The sequence below is a fragment of the Podarcis raffonei genome, chromosome 8 (genome assembly GCF_027172205.1).
Source record: "Podarcis raffonei isolate rPodRaf1 chromosome 8, rPodRaf1.pri, whole genome shotgun sequence".
In the NCBI taxonomy this organism is placed as follows: Eukaryota; Metazoa; Chordata; class Lepidosauria; order Squamata; family Lacertidae; genus Podarcis; species Podarcis raffonei.
Window position 1 is genome coordinate 1,597,277 of NC_070609.1, and position 13,782 is coordinate 1,611,058.

At 51.7% G+C, this 13,782-nt stretch overlaps 2 protein-coding genes across 4 annotated transcripts in view; one reads left to right on the forward strand and one right to left on the reverse strand.

Annotated features, from left to right (window-relative positions):
• Positions 1 to 480: 480 nt before the first annotated feature.
• Positions 481 to 7,569, forward strand: LOC128420171 (uncharacterized). Its single transcript, XM_053401701.1, has 2 exons — positions 481 to 673; positions 3,130 to 7,569. The coding sequence occupies exon 2, from the start codon at positions 3,534 to 3,536 to the stop codon at positions 5,322 to 5,324; it is 1,791 nt and encodes a 596-aa protein (XP_053257676.1). The 5' UTR covers positions 481 to 673; positions 3,130 to 3,533; the 3' UTR covers positions 5,325 to 7,569.
• The window catches only part of LOC128420170 (transmembrane protein 87A-like), a 29,805-nt gene continuing 22,278 nt past the window's right edge, over positions 6,256 to 13,782 (reverse strand). For all 3 annotated transcript variants that reach the window (XM_053401698.1, XM_053401699.1, XM_053401697.1), the window contains exons 15-20: positions 12,969 to 13,072; positions 11,839 to 11,918; positions 11,135 to 11,196; positions 9,747 to 9,799; positions 9,110 to 9,140; positions 6,256 to 7,978 (exon numbers count right to left, since the gene is read on the reverse strand). In XM_053401698.1, the coding sequence (XP_053257673.1) occupies positions 7,937 to 7,978; positions 9,110 to 9,140; positions 9,747 to 9,799; positions 11,135 to 11,196; positions 11,839 to 11,918; positions 12,969 to 13,072 (372 nt within the window). In that variant the 3' untranslated portion in view covers positions 6,256 to 7,936. The remainder of the gene's footprint in view (positions 7,979 to 9,109; positions 9,141 to 9,746; positions 9,800 to 11,134; positions 11,197 to 11,838; positions 11,919 to 12,968; positions 13,073 to 13,782) is intronic.

The following is a 13,782-nucleotide window of genomic DNA, read 5'->3' on the forward strand; positions in this document are numbered from 1 at the left end:
AGCAAGCCAGTGCCCAGCAGAAGGCCAGAGAAGATACACCTCCCGCCTTCAGAGAAGCCAGACGCCACCAGAACTGAGCATGTATATGACCCCTTCTTTAATATATTTGGCACCCAAGGTTTTCTAATAAAGAAGAGAAAAAGAGGTCTGGTGTTTGCTTGCTGGGCTTCCATTCCATCCCACCTTAGGAAAGTCGTCTCCTACCAATCCCCCCCCCCTCCATTCCCACGTTCCTGCAAGACGCGTGAATCCAGCAGCAGCCAGGTCGCTGTGGAAATCGGTGGGGATGCCTGCGTGCCGCTTAGCCCCTTCCTACAGGCCGCGAAGGAGAGAGCAGGCGGGCGGGGCGGGGTCTGGGCACGTGGGGACCTGCGTGTCACGCGGGAACGTGTGAAGGGCGCCTTCCCGTGCGCGCCCTCCAGATGTTGCCACGGGAGGTGGGCGTCCGAGGCTGCTCCTCCGCGCGGCCGGGAGCGCCAGGCGGGGAGCAGGGAGAGCCTCGGGCCGGTGGCGGAGCCCGGTACGCGGCGAGGCTCCCCCCGGTACGTGCGGAGGGGAGAGGGAGGGGCTCCTGGGAAGGAGAAGAAAGCGGAGGTGGCTGCGCCCGTCTTTGTTCCCGTCGCCGCTGCAAGGCTGGCACGGATGCTCTGGGCATCAGCTGGGCATCAGTCAGGTAAAGGGGGTGCAGTGCGATCGCTGGGGGGGGGAGGGGGTGTAGATCCAGGTGGGGAGATGAAGGTCACCGCTGGAGGAGAGGGTCCCCATACAGCAGCAGGCAGGGCCAGGATGCTACGAGCATCTTGTGCGCGCACGGACCCAGCTGCCTTGCTGGGCTGCAAAGTCCTTGGGAAGCAAGGACTTCCATGGCATGGTTGGAGGCGGAGGAGTCAAGCCGGGGGGGGGGGACGCTTCCTCGTGCCCCCACCCCACCTTACAACCCCCAGAGGACGGGAGCTGCTCGGGGGTCGCCGCCTTCTGTCTCCCCCCCGCCGAGCTCCGTGCGCCCTCTTCCTCCCCAGGATTAAAGGATTGGGCGGGCGGGGGGGGGGGGAAGGTTGCAAACCGAGGTGCCAGATTCCCACAGCCCTCCCTGCACACATCCTGCCCCCCATTCTCAGGCACCGCCTTAGGCATTCTTGGGCACTCTGGGGCTGATGGGACTTGTAGTTCCAAACAGCTGGCGGTCTCCAGGTTGGGGAATCTGTTTTTAGTGTAGGAATCTTTCGGGCAAACCCAGGATCCTGAGATTAAGAGTCCCATAGTTTACCGACTGAGCTACTGGGCTTTTTGAAAGTCGCAAAAAATATATATAATTCTTCCTATTGATAATATTATTGTTTTGAGGTTTTTTGTGTTTTACAATCAAGAGCTGTATACATTTTACGAAATGAAGCAAAAATATATTTTTTTAATTCATCGGTCGAGCATGAGAATCTTAATCGTGGATTCGAATCCTACGTTGGGCAAAGGATTCCTGCCTTGTCGGGGGTTGGACTAGATGACCATAGCGGTCCCTTCCAACTCTACAATTCTATGATTTTATTAAATAAATAGGGCTGTGAAAAGGTATACCAGGAGCAATTTGCCTGCTTGGTGTTGTTGGAAGTCACCTTTTGGGGGCTTTTTTGAGCTCAAAACCTTATATATAATTGTGGAGTTGGAAGGGGCCCCTGAGGGTCATCCAGACCAACCCCCTGCAATGCAGGAATATGCAGTTGTCTCATACAAGGATCGAACCTGCGACTTTGGCGTTCTCAGCACCATGCTCTAACCAGCTGAGCTACGCATGCACCTTGTCTTCCAACAAAATATGCCTGGAGGCAGCTTGTGTTAGCAAAGTGGCGAGGCAGAGATGACTCTCTGCACATGCTCAGAAGTGTGCTTGCTAGTTTCGAAGGGCTCAAATCAGGCTATCCTTGCTCCCTAATCCTTCAAGAATGAGCACAAATGCAAGGTCTCTTCCCCGCTCCCTCCCTCCCTCGCTCAATCTCTTGCTGAGCTCAGCCTTCCTCAATATGAGCAGAGCCATAAGGGTCGCTGAGCAATGTTCTCCGGCTCGCTAGGAAAACAGCTGGGATTCTGGAGAGACGTTTTGCAGAACGTTTCACGGCCACAAGCTCTGTGCCAGTGGAGGGAGCCGGCAAAAGGCCAGAAATAGATGCGGCTCCCGGCTTTGCAGAAGGAAAACGAAGTCCAGCCGTCAAGGCAAAACAAAATGTACGCAGGAGGGGTTTCCTAACAGGGGGGTGGCTTCTGAAGAGAGGTGGAGGGGCACCTGGGCGTAAGAAATCAAGTGGCTTCAAAGACTGGTCTCATGGACTGGTTGGATGCAGAGGAATGGTGGGAAGAACTGGCTGGGGAGCCCCCCAAGGGAAGGAGGCCCAGAGCCAGGGGGGGTGGGGGTGGGACAACGATGAGCGATCAGAGGGGGAAGAGGGAGCAGATGGGGAGGAAGTGGTCTTGGGAGCTGGAGAGGCAACAGGGCTTAGTGAGCAGGAAGAGGCTGTGGCAGAGAGCAGTCTAGACTCAGAGGCTGGGGAGGAGAGGGGGCCAAGAGGCAGAGATGGGTCAGAAGAGTCACAGGGATCTCCCCCTCCGGCTGCAACAAGCTCCCCTCCCGGCTGGTCTCCCAGGACCAAAAGAGGCATGAAAAGGGTGGAGGAGAGGTTGGCTGCACCCAGGCGCAGTCTCGGATTGCTTGGGAAAAGCACTGGAAAGGACGGGACTTAGATGGCTGTGTGGAGACAGGGCAACTGATCCATGGGGCAAGACCTCCCTAATAGAGAATTAACTCCAACTTGCAGAGTGTGATTTACTGCTGGCTCGTTCGTGATCATTGGAGGAGGAGCCTAGCATCGATGCTGAGCATCATCTGTGCATGCAGCATGTTCAACATCTCCAGGCAGGACTAGAAACGGGCTCTTTCTGAAGAATCCAGGGACTGAAGCGAGAGCCTTCCAAAGTCTGTTTCTCTGCCCCAAAAGGGGGCTTTGTGGGGAATCCTCAGTGGGCTCGCCACTCAGGGTATGTGCAGCCGTCCCCCAGAATGATCATGTCCCTCAAAAACTGGCTGTATAAATTCCCTAGTTATTTGTTCAGTGGACATGTTTATTTTGTGTCGTTCTGCAGGAAGCCTGGCAAAGGAATGCCCCCTTCGTGCTTCCAAGCCTTTTCTACATCCACATGAGAAAAAGCAGAGCCTGTGGACACGCTGCAGATGGTCATATAAATTTTGGCAGGGAAATACCTGATGGAGGAACACTGTCCTGCTGCTCGCCCTGTCCCCCTCCCACCGCCCAAAATAACCTACTGGTAGCAGTTATTTGAAGAAGAAATATGTGAGTTTGGATACCAGCTCCAGCCTGGATTAAGAGCCATGAAGTTTTGAAGGAGGCTGACCACAGATGGAGGCAAGTGAGCCGAGAAATGCTGAGGGCTAGAAACACCAGCAGCATCAATATTTTTTTTTTTAAAAAAGCCATCCCGGGAGCAAGGGACAAAAATAAACCGGAGCTCCAGGCAAGGAACAAAACATGCAGACCTCCTCCGAGAGGATAACAGAGGCTCACCTTACCTTATCTTATGATATCAACAAACTCCCTTCGCTGGGAGGGGAAGTGTCAAGAAAAAGCCTGATTTCAAGGCCTTCTCCCGGGGCTGGGGGCTCCGTGAGCAAACCTGAGGCGGGAGAACCGTATCCCTCCGAAAGGGCTTTCTTCAAGCGGAGGTGCCCGTTCTGGCTGAAGAGGAAAGGGGCCGCCAATCCGCCTCAGGTGGCCCCCAAGAGCCGCCTCTGCATGGAGGCCACTCACGAGAGCCCCATCCAGGCCGTCCGGAAGCCGGCCACGCGGGAAGACACCCCAGGGCCGGACTCTGACGAGGAATCTGTGCGAGGGAAAACAGGCACCTCACTCCTCAGGAAACTCCTGTGCCTGAAGAAGACGCCCACCGGTCCACCGGCATCACCGGCCCAGAAGGCGAGAGTCCGGTGCGGGCCTGTGGCCGTCCTCAGCAGAACCGCCGACCCGCACGGGGAGTCTCCTCTGAAGTGGAAGCCCAGGGCTAAGGCCCCGAGTCCGGCAGAGCCCAGCTCCATCGTGGAGACGGCAGCGGCCGATCCGGTGGACAGGCTTGTTGGCTGGTGGGTGATGAAGCCATGGAGAGCTTTCAGGGCCATGCTGAGATCCAGAGCCAAGAAAAGGTCGGTTCTCCCAGAGAGCAAGAGAAGTCCCAAGGCGGTGGAAGAACGGGATATTCGCCTCCCCGCGGAGCCAGAAACCTCGCCCATCGCCAGGGTGGACGGATCCCCCCGTTTTTCACCCGTGGAGGACAAAACTCTTGCATCTGACATGGGTGAAACTCAAGAGGAGGATGAAGGCGAGCACCTGAGCTCCAGGTGTGGGCTGGAGGTCCATGGGCGGGCAGAGGACGATATTTCGGACCCTGCGACCGAACGGGAAGTGGACGAGCTCTGCACTTTCTTGAGCGAGGGAAGGCGGCTTCGGGAAGAGAGTCGAGGCCTCAGGGGCATTTTCGAGAGGAGGGGAACTTGCCACCTTCCTGGGGAGGACGGAGTAGAGGCGGAAGACGTTGCAGACCAGGCCCCTGAGCTGGGAGACTACGGCTACTGGGCCGAGGCGTCGGACGGAGAGGAACAGGCTCTCGCCGATCTTGCCGAGAACCCAGGCGGGCAGGGCATGCTGATGGCGACGAGAGATCTGGGCTGGCTGAACAGCGAGTTGCTGGCAAGCCCAGTGGTTGGGCCAAAGGAAAAGCACGGAAGGGATGTTTCCGCTGCAAGCAATCCCAAAAGCAGAGAGAATGGGCGTGTGGCGGACGCCAGCAGAGAGACCCAACACATCCACCAGGAAGTGCTGCATCTTAGCAGCTGCTCGGTTCCTCCGCCAGCCTCACCACCTGGCAGAAGCGATGCTCTGGAAGCAGACCCTTATGACGCTCCCAGGGCCCACATCGCGGAGGAAGAAAGAGCGCCATCTCCTGGCTTCCTGCTGACCCCCCTGGAGCCACCTCCCTCCTTTCCACCCAGAGGGCAAGGCCTTCAGGAGGGGCCACCCCCATCAAGGCCATGCCAGGCTCTCGCCGAGGACGGAGGAAGGGAAATCTGCCAAAGGAGAGGGAGCTCCGGGCGGAAGCTGCCATTGCCCACGGAGGAACCCGAGGCAGAGCTGGGAGAGGACAAGCAGCGGCTCTACCTGGCTGCGGTGGAGATTGTGGGCGCCGCCATCGACGCCGCAGCAGAGCAGCTGGCAAAGGCGGCCGACTGGGAGCAAGGAGAGATGGGGTCCAGCAGAGAAGTTCCTTGAGGTCCCCGTTCCTGGGGAGAGCAGAGAACTTTGAAAGCAAGCTTTGCCAACCTGGTGTCCTCCAGATATTTTCAGAGTACACCCTCTAGCCATGTTCTCACGCACCTCAGCTCTCCTGCCCAGCACTGGTGGGAATTGAAGTCCAAGGCATTTGGGGGGCACCAGGTTGACAGAGCATGCTTTAAAGGCTTGGTTCAGGGGCCAGGCCTGTGCCTCCATTCCCCTCCTGCCTTCACCAGCCTCCCCTCTTAATTCCTTAGTAACTTATGGCATCCCCCATTTTTATTTTTTAAAAGACCCTTTTATTCCAGAGCCTGTGGGCAAGAGGAACAGGAGCGGAGGACTGGTGAGGTTTGAAGTGTCAAAAATACAATTAAACCTGTTCCAATGAAGGTTGCGTCTGCTTGTTTGTACCTCGCCCTCTTTCAGGGCTGGTTTTAGGAACATAGGAAGCTTCTACTGAGTCAGAGCATTGCTCCATCCAGCTCAACGCAGACTGCAGTGGTTGGCAGCAGCTCTCCAGGGTTTCAGGAGATGCTAAAGGGGATTGGACCTGCATGCAAAGCAGATGCTCTAACCACTGAGCAACAGTTGCCCTCAACCAGAACTGGGTATATGTTGTGACTCATATTTTTTTTGGGGGGGGGGTGGAGTCCAGAATGTGGTACTGGACTCTCTCTTGAGCCCAGGACCTCCTGTCCTCTCATCTAAGACTTTTCAAGTTTAGAGGCGCTATGTGACAAAACCCTGGTGCCTTCTGCACTCAAAGCAGCTGCTCTCCCGGTGAACCTCTGCCCCTTCTCCCCAACCCGCGGGGGAACGCAGCAAACACACACACACTCTAGGGGGTGAACCTTTTGTTCCTCTTTTTTTTTTAATAGGGCTGCATAAAAACACACACAGCTTCCCCTCCCCAAAGATGTATGTACAATTTCAAAAATAAATAAAAGGGTTTATTTGAGAAGAAATCCGACGTTCCCTCCCCATGTATCCCAGTAACCTCGAAAGCGTCACATCAGAAAGTCCGGCTGAAGTTTTGGGAACGTGAAAAAAGCTGTTCAGAAGAGCAAGCTTACCAAGGGGATAAGTCTGTACACTGCTCCGGGTGGAATTCTATATTTTATTTTTAGAAAAAGCATCTTTTGAATGCGGAATCAAGGCAGGAAGCAACATATATATATATCTCAAGTGGTCCAGGAAGGATCTCCCAGGGCAGCCTTCCCTAGCCAGGTGGCTGCAAAATGTTTCTGCCTACAACTCCCATCAGCCTTTGCAATATACAGCTGTGCTGGCTGCAGCTGATGGGAGCTGTATCCTGAACATCTGGAGGGCATCAGATTGAGGGGAGGGAGAAGGCTGGCCTGGGAATAAAGGGTGTGGGGGGAGGACGGGGGTGGCTGCGATCCTTCTTCCGATCCAGCATCGAAGGGTGCTTGCTGCCTGCTATTGCCCAAAGGACACTTAAAAGTGCTTTTGAGGCTGCCGTTGTTGAGAAAAGAACCACGCTGTGGTCTCAAGCAAGCTGGGCTCTCTGCGCTCCCCATATAGCTTCCCCTTCATCCTCAGTTTCCCTTATGCCCCCCAAAATAAACCAATCGGGCGCTTTTTCCCCATAAAGTTTCCTGCGGCTCAACACGGCGAGCTGCTGCGGGAAACTTGATTCCAGAGATCCAACGAACCTGCCCACCCTATAGATCTGCCCCAATGCTCTCCTTGGCCATAAAAGCCATCCTTTCCAACCTGCGCCCCCTTTTTGTTGCAGAGTCGGGCGTGCCCCTTGCCTGCGTCTCCTCCGCAAAAAACCAGCCGCTGTCCCCCTAAGGCAGGCACGCCCAGCCTTCGGCCCTCCAGGTGTTTTGGACTACAATTCCCATCATCCCTGACCACTGGTCCTGTTAGCTAGGGATCATGGGAGTTGTAGTCCCAAACATCTGGAGGGCCACAGGTTAGGGGTGCCTGCCCTAAGGATTCCTCCAAAAAGAGAGGACTGCCCATTTTATGCTCCCCTTAGAGCGCTTCCATGCGGTCAGAGAAGCAGCTTTGAAGCCGCACAAACTTTGGGTTCGTGCACATTCCCTGCCCCAGAATTTTGCACCCCGTCCCCACAAGCGACTCGGGTCCCAAGCCAGCGTCAAGAGACCCGACTGTACAAGTACCCCGAGGCCAACGGCAAAGGACACAAAATGGCGCTGCAAAGAGTCCCCCTCGCGTTTCCTCATCAGAGAAGGCCTGCTCCAAAACAGGGTTCGGGAAAGAAGTCGACAATAAAGCAACGCCGGTCCGACTGTCCCGCAATCCCCCTCCTTTCCAGTGGGGGGCGCTGCCGATCTCGGCTACAAGTCTGCCCTCCAACTGGTGGGGTCAGGCGTAAGGTCCTCGCCTGGCCAAAAAACAAACCCCAAAAGCCTCGGAGCTCCATAGTTAGAGAAACACCAAAAAGTAATAAAATAATATTTTGACCATATACAAATATATATATATATGTATATATATTATATATGTGCATGTGTAAAAAGGAAAAAAGGGAAAAGGAAGACCATCGGCGACTCTTTGTCTGTTCCAAAATCCACCAGGAAAAGAGTGTGGCTGAGCGGCTCGGCCGGATCCAGACTTCATTCCATTTTGGACATTTCGAATTTCGTGGTCACAATTTCCTGTTTTTTGAGGGGTGGGGGAGAGAGGGAGGACAAGGGAAAATCCACTTTTTACAAAAGTTTTACTATAGTATGTTTCAGATAAGAACAGGAGCTCCTTTGCAGTTCTGTCGTGATGGTTGTAAAAAGTTCTAACTGCTGTGACCTCACAGAAGCTCGGCCAATGGTTCTCATAGGCAGGCCTGGCAAATTATTTGCTATAAGGAGAGATTGGGAAAACTGTGTAACTTGAATTCTGTGGGCGTATTTGTTCATTAAAACCAGCCGTTGCCCAGGAGCAAAATGGAGGAACAGTCTGGGAGACGCTGGGTGGGAAAAAGGGAATTGACGCATAGGCCTTATGTTGTTTTATGATTAAGTAGATAAAGGGTATTCAGTGGACATACCGTATTTTTCACTCCATAAGACGCACTTTTTTCCTCCTAAAAAGTAAGGGGAAATGTCTGTGCGTCTCATGGAGCGAATGCGTGGTTCCTGGAGCCGAATTGCCCAGGGGAGAAAAGCAGATCATGCTTTTTTTTTTTTTTAGAAAGAGGGAAGGCGGTGTTGAAACGAAGCCACTAAGCAGCTGATCGGCAAGCGATCGGGAGAGAGATAAGGGACTCTAGCAATAAAGGAGGCTGCCTGGGAAGGGGGAGGTAAAAGCCCATGGATCCTCAGGATTTTTGCATTGGGTCACCCCAAATTCACCATCAGATCACACAGCATATCCGTGGCTACAGCCTGCACCAAAAAAATCACGCACCCACTGTTGCCTGGGGCCGCAATGGTGCAAAAACGTGGTTACAAAGCACGGATCCACATGGATCCTCAGGATTTTTGCATTGGGCTACCCCAAACTCACCGTCAAATCACATATCACGTCTGTGGCCACAGCATGAACCACAAAAATCATACATCCACTGTTTCGTTCAGAATATTTTTTTTCTTGTTTTCCTCCTCTAAAAACTAGGTGCGTCTTATGGTCAGGTGCATCTTATGGAGTGAAAAATACGGTAGTTTTTCCAGTTATGGGTTGCAATCTCAATGGCCTGGCCAGGAACGCCGACACAGTGTGCCTATCGCATGAAACATAGCAAGGGCCCCGCTCCATCAGGCCAAAACGCATAAATAAAACTGAACTTGGCTTACCTCGTCAGAATCTAACAAAGGAGGGAGCACGCTGGAAGAGGGAAAAGGAGGATTATTAATGTGAATTTTTTGTAATATTGCTAGACAGGGGCTGCAGGTGTCAACTGATAAAATCAGAGCAATTAAAACTGAGGTCTTTCACTGGAGAGTCAAACTCGGGAGCGGATTAAGTTAGCTTGGGCCTGTCTAGAATCACAGAGCTGCAGAGTTGGAAGGGAACCCCAAGGGATATCTAGTCCAACCCCCGGCAATACAGGAATCTCAGCTAAAGTATCCCTGACAGGTGGCCACCCAGCTGCTGTCTAATGAGGCTTCTGAGTTGCTGTGGCAAAAAAGGGACTAATAAATTTTAATAATAATAATTAATAATTGTGAACGCTCCCTTTGCTGCAGAATAATAATAATAATAATAATGTGAATGCCCCCCCAAAATGCATTTTGTGCAAATGTTTTGCAAAGATAGCACTTTGAGGATTCTGCAGTAGAATCCTCAAAGTGCTATCTTTGCAAAACGTTTGCACAAAATGCATTTCCAAACCACTGACTTGCTTATTTGATTAAATGCTACACAGCTGAACAATAAATCAGTTGACAGCCCACAAACAAGCATCTGTGGGGTTGGAAACCAACAACTTACACGTCAGCCATGGAAGACGGGATGTTTTCTTCAACCCATTTCAAGTCTTCATCCTGAGAAAGGGGAACGAAGCAAGTTTTGTGGGTGAACAGCAAGGCTTCAGAACCGGAAAACGCAGGTTGTTCTACCTGGACTTGGCTCCAAATGTGCGGCGAAAGCCAGCAGAGAGCGGGATACCATTCCAAAAAGATGGCAAAGGAAGGCAAATCGGTGTGTTTTTGTTTGTGAGAAATACAGTGGTACCTTGTTCCCAAACACCGAAAACTAGGAAGTAAGTGTTCTGGTTTTCAAACTTTTTTTGGAAGCCGAACATCCGATGCGGCTGTCGGCTATTGTTTTCGGGGCGCCTGCGCCAATCTGAAGCTGCGCCTTGGTTTCCAAACATTTCAGAAGTCAAACGGACTTCCGGAACGGATTAAGTTCGAGAACCGAGGTACCCCTGTATTTGGTGCTTTTGGTTTTGCTATTTATTTTGCGTTTTCGTTTTTGAGGCTTTTTGGCTTAATTTGTTTTTGTTACTGTGTGAAACCCAGTTCAGCTACTGATTGATTGATCATGTGACTGCGGAAATGGATAAAAGCCCCCCATCCAAACACTAACTATCATCAGAGCAAGTAAGAAAAAAAAAAATAATTTTCATCATCTACAATATTGTCTTATTTATTTAATAAAACAGTACATTGATTATTGCTTTCATTTTATGGATCAATGGTCTTGTTAGAGAGTAAGATTCATGCTACGTTGCTGTTTTAGGGGTTGTTTTTAAAAGTCTGGAATGGATTAATCCGTTTTGCATGACTTTCCATGGGAAAGCCCGTCTTGGTTTAGGAACGCTTTGGTTTTGGAACAGATTAAGTTTGAGAACCAAGGTACCACTGGGTTTACTGGGAACTTTGCTACAACCAGAAGAGGCAGCCAGCTGCCTTATGATCCAGAAGTGACAAAAGAGTAAGGAAAAGGAGGAGGAGGCGAGGCCATGTCTGCGGGAAGCCAAACCATGGTTTAGGGGATGGGTAGGCAAACTAAGGCCCGGGGGCCAGATCCAGCCCAATCGCCTTCTCAATCCGGCCCCCGGATGGTCCGGGAATCAGCATGTTTTTACATGAGTAGAATGTGTCCTTTTATTTAAAATGCATCTCTGGGTTATTTGTGGGGCATAGGAATTCGTTCATCCCCCCCCCCAAAAAAATATTGTCTGGCCCCACACAAGGTCTGAGGGACGGTTGACCGGCCCCCGGCTGGAAAAGTTTGCTGACCCCTCGTTTAGGGTGAACCAGGGTTTCGTGGTCCCGGCTAACCATGGTTTGGCTGAGTGCGACTTGCAAACCAGGCCACCAGGAGAAGGGCCTGGACTGCAGCTTGCGGAGAACAGGGTGCAGGATCCTTACCACTCTGCTGCCCTTGAGGATCCCATTGGCTTCAGGCTTCGAACTTCTCATCTTCATCCCTTCTGAAAAAGAGGGAGGGGCGAGAAGAAGGACACCTCTTACAAACGCGGAACGGGGATTATGGGGGCACTTAGAACAGGGCCTGATCCGCAGATCCGAGTGGGGAAAGGCAAACTTCTCCCAAGTAGTTATGGCTTTACATACAGATAGTATTTTATGCAATTGCAACAACAAAAATTATTTTATTTTAATGTATTTTTAATTAAAAAATTCTTGATTTACAAAAGTATGTGTAATGTCTCTCTCTCGTATTTTTACCATGTAACATTTTTACAAATCAGTTTAATTACAACAAATTGCGAACCTTATGTCTGCGAGTCTAGCCTCGCGACTTGAGATATGCACCACGCCTGTTCGTTTTACGGGAAATACGTTTGCTTATTTCTTTTTTTGGCTACACTTGGTTAAGCAATATATTTTGAATTTATGAGATTCATGCAAACTCATGCAAATTTGCACCGCTTGAGAAGGCTGCGTGTTTTCGGTTTTCCCCCAGCGGGAATCTTCACGTCTTACGTTGTGCCTCTCCGGGTAACAACTAACAGCCAGTAGCCTGGAGAGATGCTCCAAATTCACCTCTCTGAGCCCCCCACCCAGGCCTGCCCCACACAATGCAGCGAGACCCCCCGGTGCTGAGCTCTTACCAAAGGCCTCGTTGACCATGGGCTCCTCGTCCTCGTCCTCCGGCTCGCTGCCTTCGTCCACCAGGGGCATGAAGGCGTACCTGGAGTCACAGAGTTGCAGAGTTAGAAGGGAACCGGCGGGGGGGGGGTGTCATCTAGCCCACCCACCCCGCAATGCCTGGGGAGAGCGGCCAAGACGTCCAGCTGCAGTTCACTGCCTGCTTGCTTCTCCTCCAAGAAGCAGCATCCGTTGCCTCCTCATCCCTCCCCTCGCAACAACCTTAGCAGGTAGGCCGAGCCGGGAGTGTGTGAATGCTTCTAAGTGGAATAATAATAATAATAATATTTTATTATTTATAGACCACCCATCTGGCTGGGTTTCCCCAGCCACTCTGGGTGGCTTCCAAAAAAATATTAAAACACAATAACCTATTAAACATTAAAAGCTTCCCTAAACAGGGCTGCCTACAGATGTCGTCTAAAAGTCTGGTAATTATTTTTCTCTTTGACATCTGATGGGAGGGTGTTCAACAGGGCGGGTGCCACCACTGAGAAGGCCCTCTGCCTTGTTCCCTGTAACTTGACTTCTCACAGGGAGGGAACTGCCAGAAGGCCCTCGACGCTGGACCTCAGTGTCCGGGCTGAACGATGGGGGTGGAGACGCTCCTTCAGGTATACTGGGCCGTTTAGGGCTTTAAAGGTCAGCACCAACACTTTGAATTGTGCTCAGAAACGTCCTGGGAGCCAATGTAAGTCTTTCAAGACCGGTGTTATGTGGTCTCAGCGGCCGCTCCCAGTCACCAGTCCAGCTGCCACATTCTGGATTAGTTGCAGTTCCCGGGTCACCTTCAAAGGTAGCCCCACATAGAGCACATTGCAGGAGTCCAAGCAGGAGATAACTAGAGCATGCACCACTCTGGCGAGACAGTCTGCGGGCAGGGAGGGTCTCATCCTGTGTACCAGATGGAGCTGGTAGACAGCTGCCCAGGACACAGAATTGACCTGTGCCTCCATGGACTCCAGAATGACTCCCAGGCTGCACACCTGGTCCTTCGGGGACACAGTTGCCCCATTCAGGACCAGGGAGTCCGGATTCAACCTCAGGAATCAAGTTGTGCTTCAGAGCATCGCCTGCCCAGCGGTCGCTGTACCTTTGGTTATTGGCCGAGGGTCTCCAGAGGAACATGATCACCAGAAGGATGATAGAGAAGAGGAACCTCCAGAAAGCATCGTCGATCCACAGTTCCCGCCAGTCCTGATGAGCAACAAGGAATAATAATAATAATAATAATAATAATAATAATAATAATAATAATAAATTTTACTTATACCCCACCCTCCCCAGCCAGGACCGGGCTCAGGGCGGCTAGCACCAGGTATAAAAACAATTGATTAAATACATTAAAATGCAGCCCCGTTCCAGTAGGATCTCCAATCAAAAACTTTTTGGGGATGAAAACGTCAAATCTTCACCAAGGCCAACTATCCAGACTGGTAGAAAAAACCAGGGAAGTCCCCAAATAGGAGTTCCATCACAGAAGGAGAAAGGGAAAAGGAAAGAGGGATCAAGTTGATTCCGAGCCAAAGGTCAGGTGGAACAACTCTGTCTTCCAGGCCTTGCGGAAAGAAATCAGATCCTGCAGGGTCCTGGTCTCAGGAGACAGAGCGTCCCACCAGGCTGGGGCCAGTGCTGAAAAGGCCCTGGCTCTGGTTGAGGCTAATCTGAAGAGATTAATCTCCTCCTGAATCAAACTTGGCCTAGTCTCCTCCCAAACCCCAGAGCCAGCCTTGCACTTTTTGCATATCTGGAGAGAACTCAAGGACACTTCATGTTCAAGGTGTCTCCCCTGCCAGGCAAGGAAACGAATGAGCCTTTTTTTAAAAAAGACAAAAGGCGCACCAATAGGATTTCTTTGACCTGGGGCAAAGCGATGATAGCTGGGACTTGAGGCAGCTTGCACAGGT

Coding starts and splice junctions, on each gene's coding strand:
- LOC128420171 (XM_053401701.1), top strand. CDS start 3,534: ATGCAGACCTCCTCCGAGAGGATAACAGAGGCTCACCTTACCTTATCT.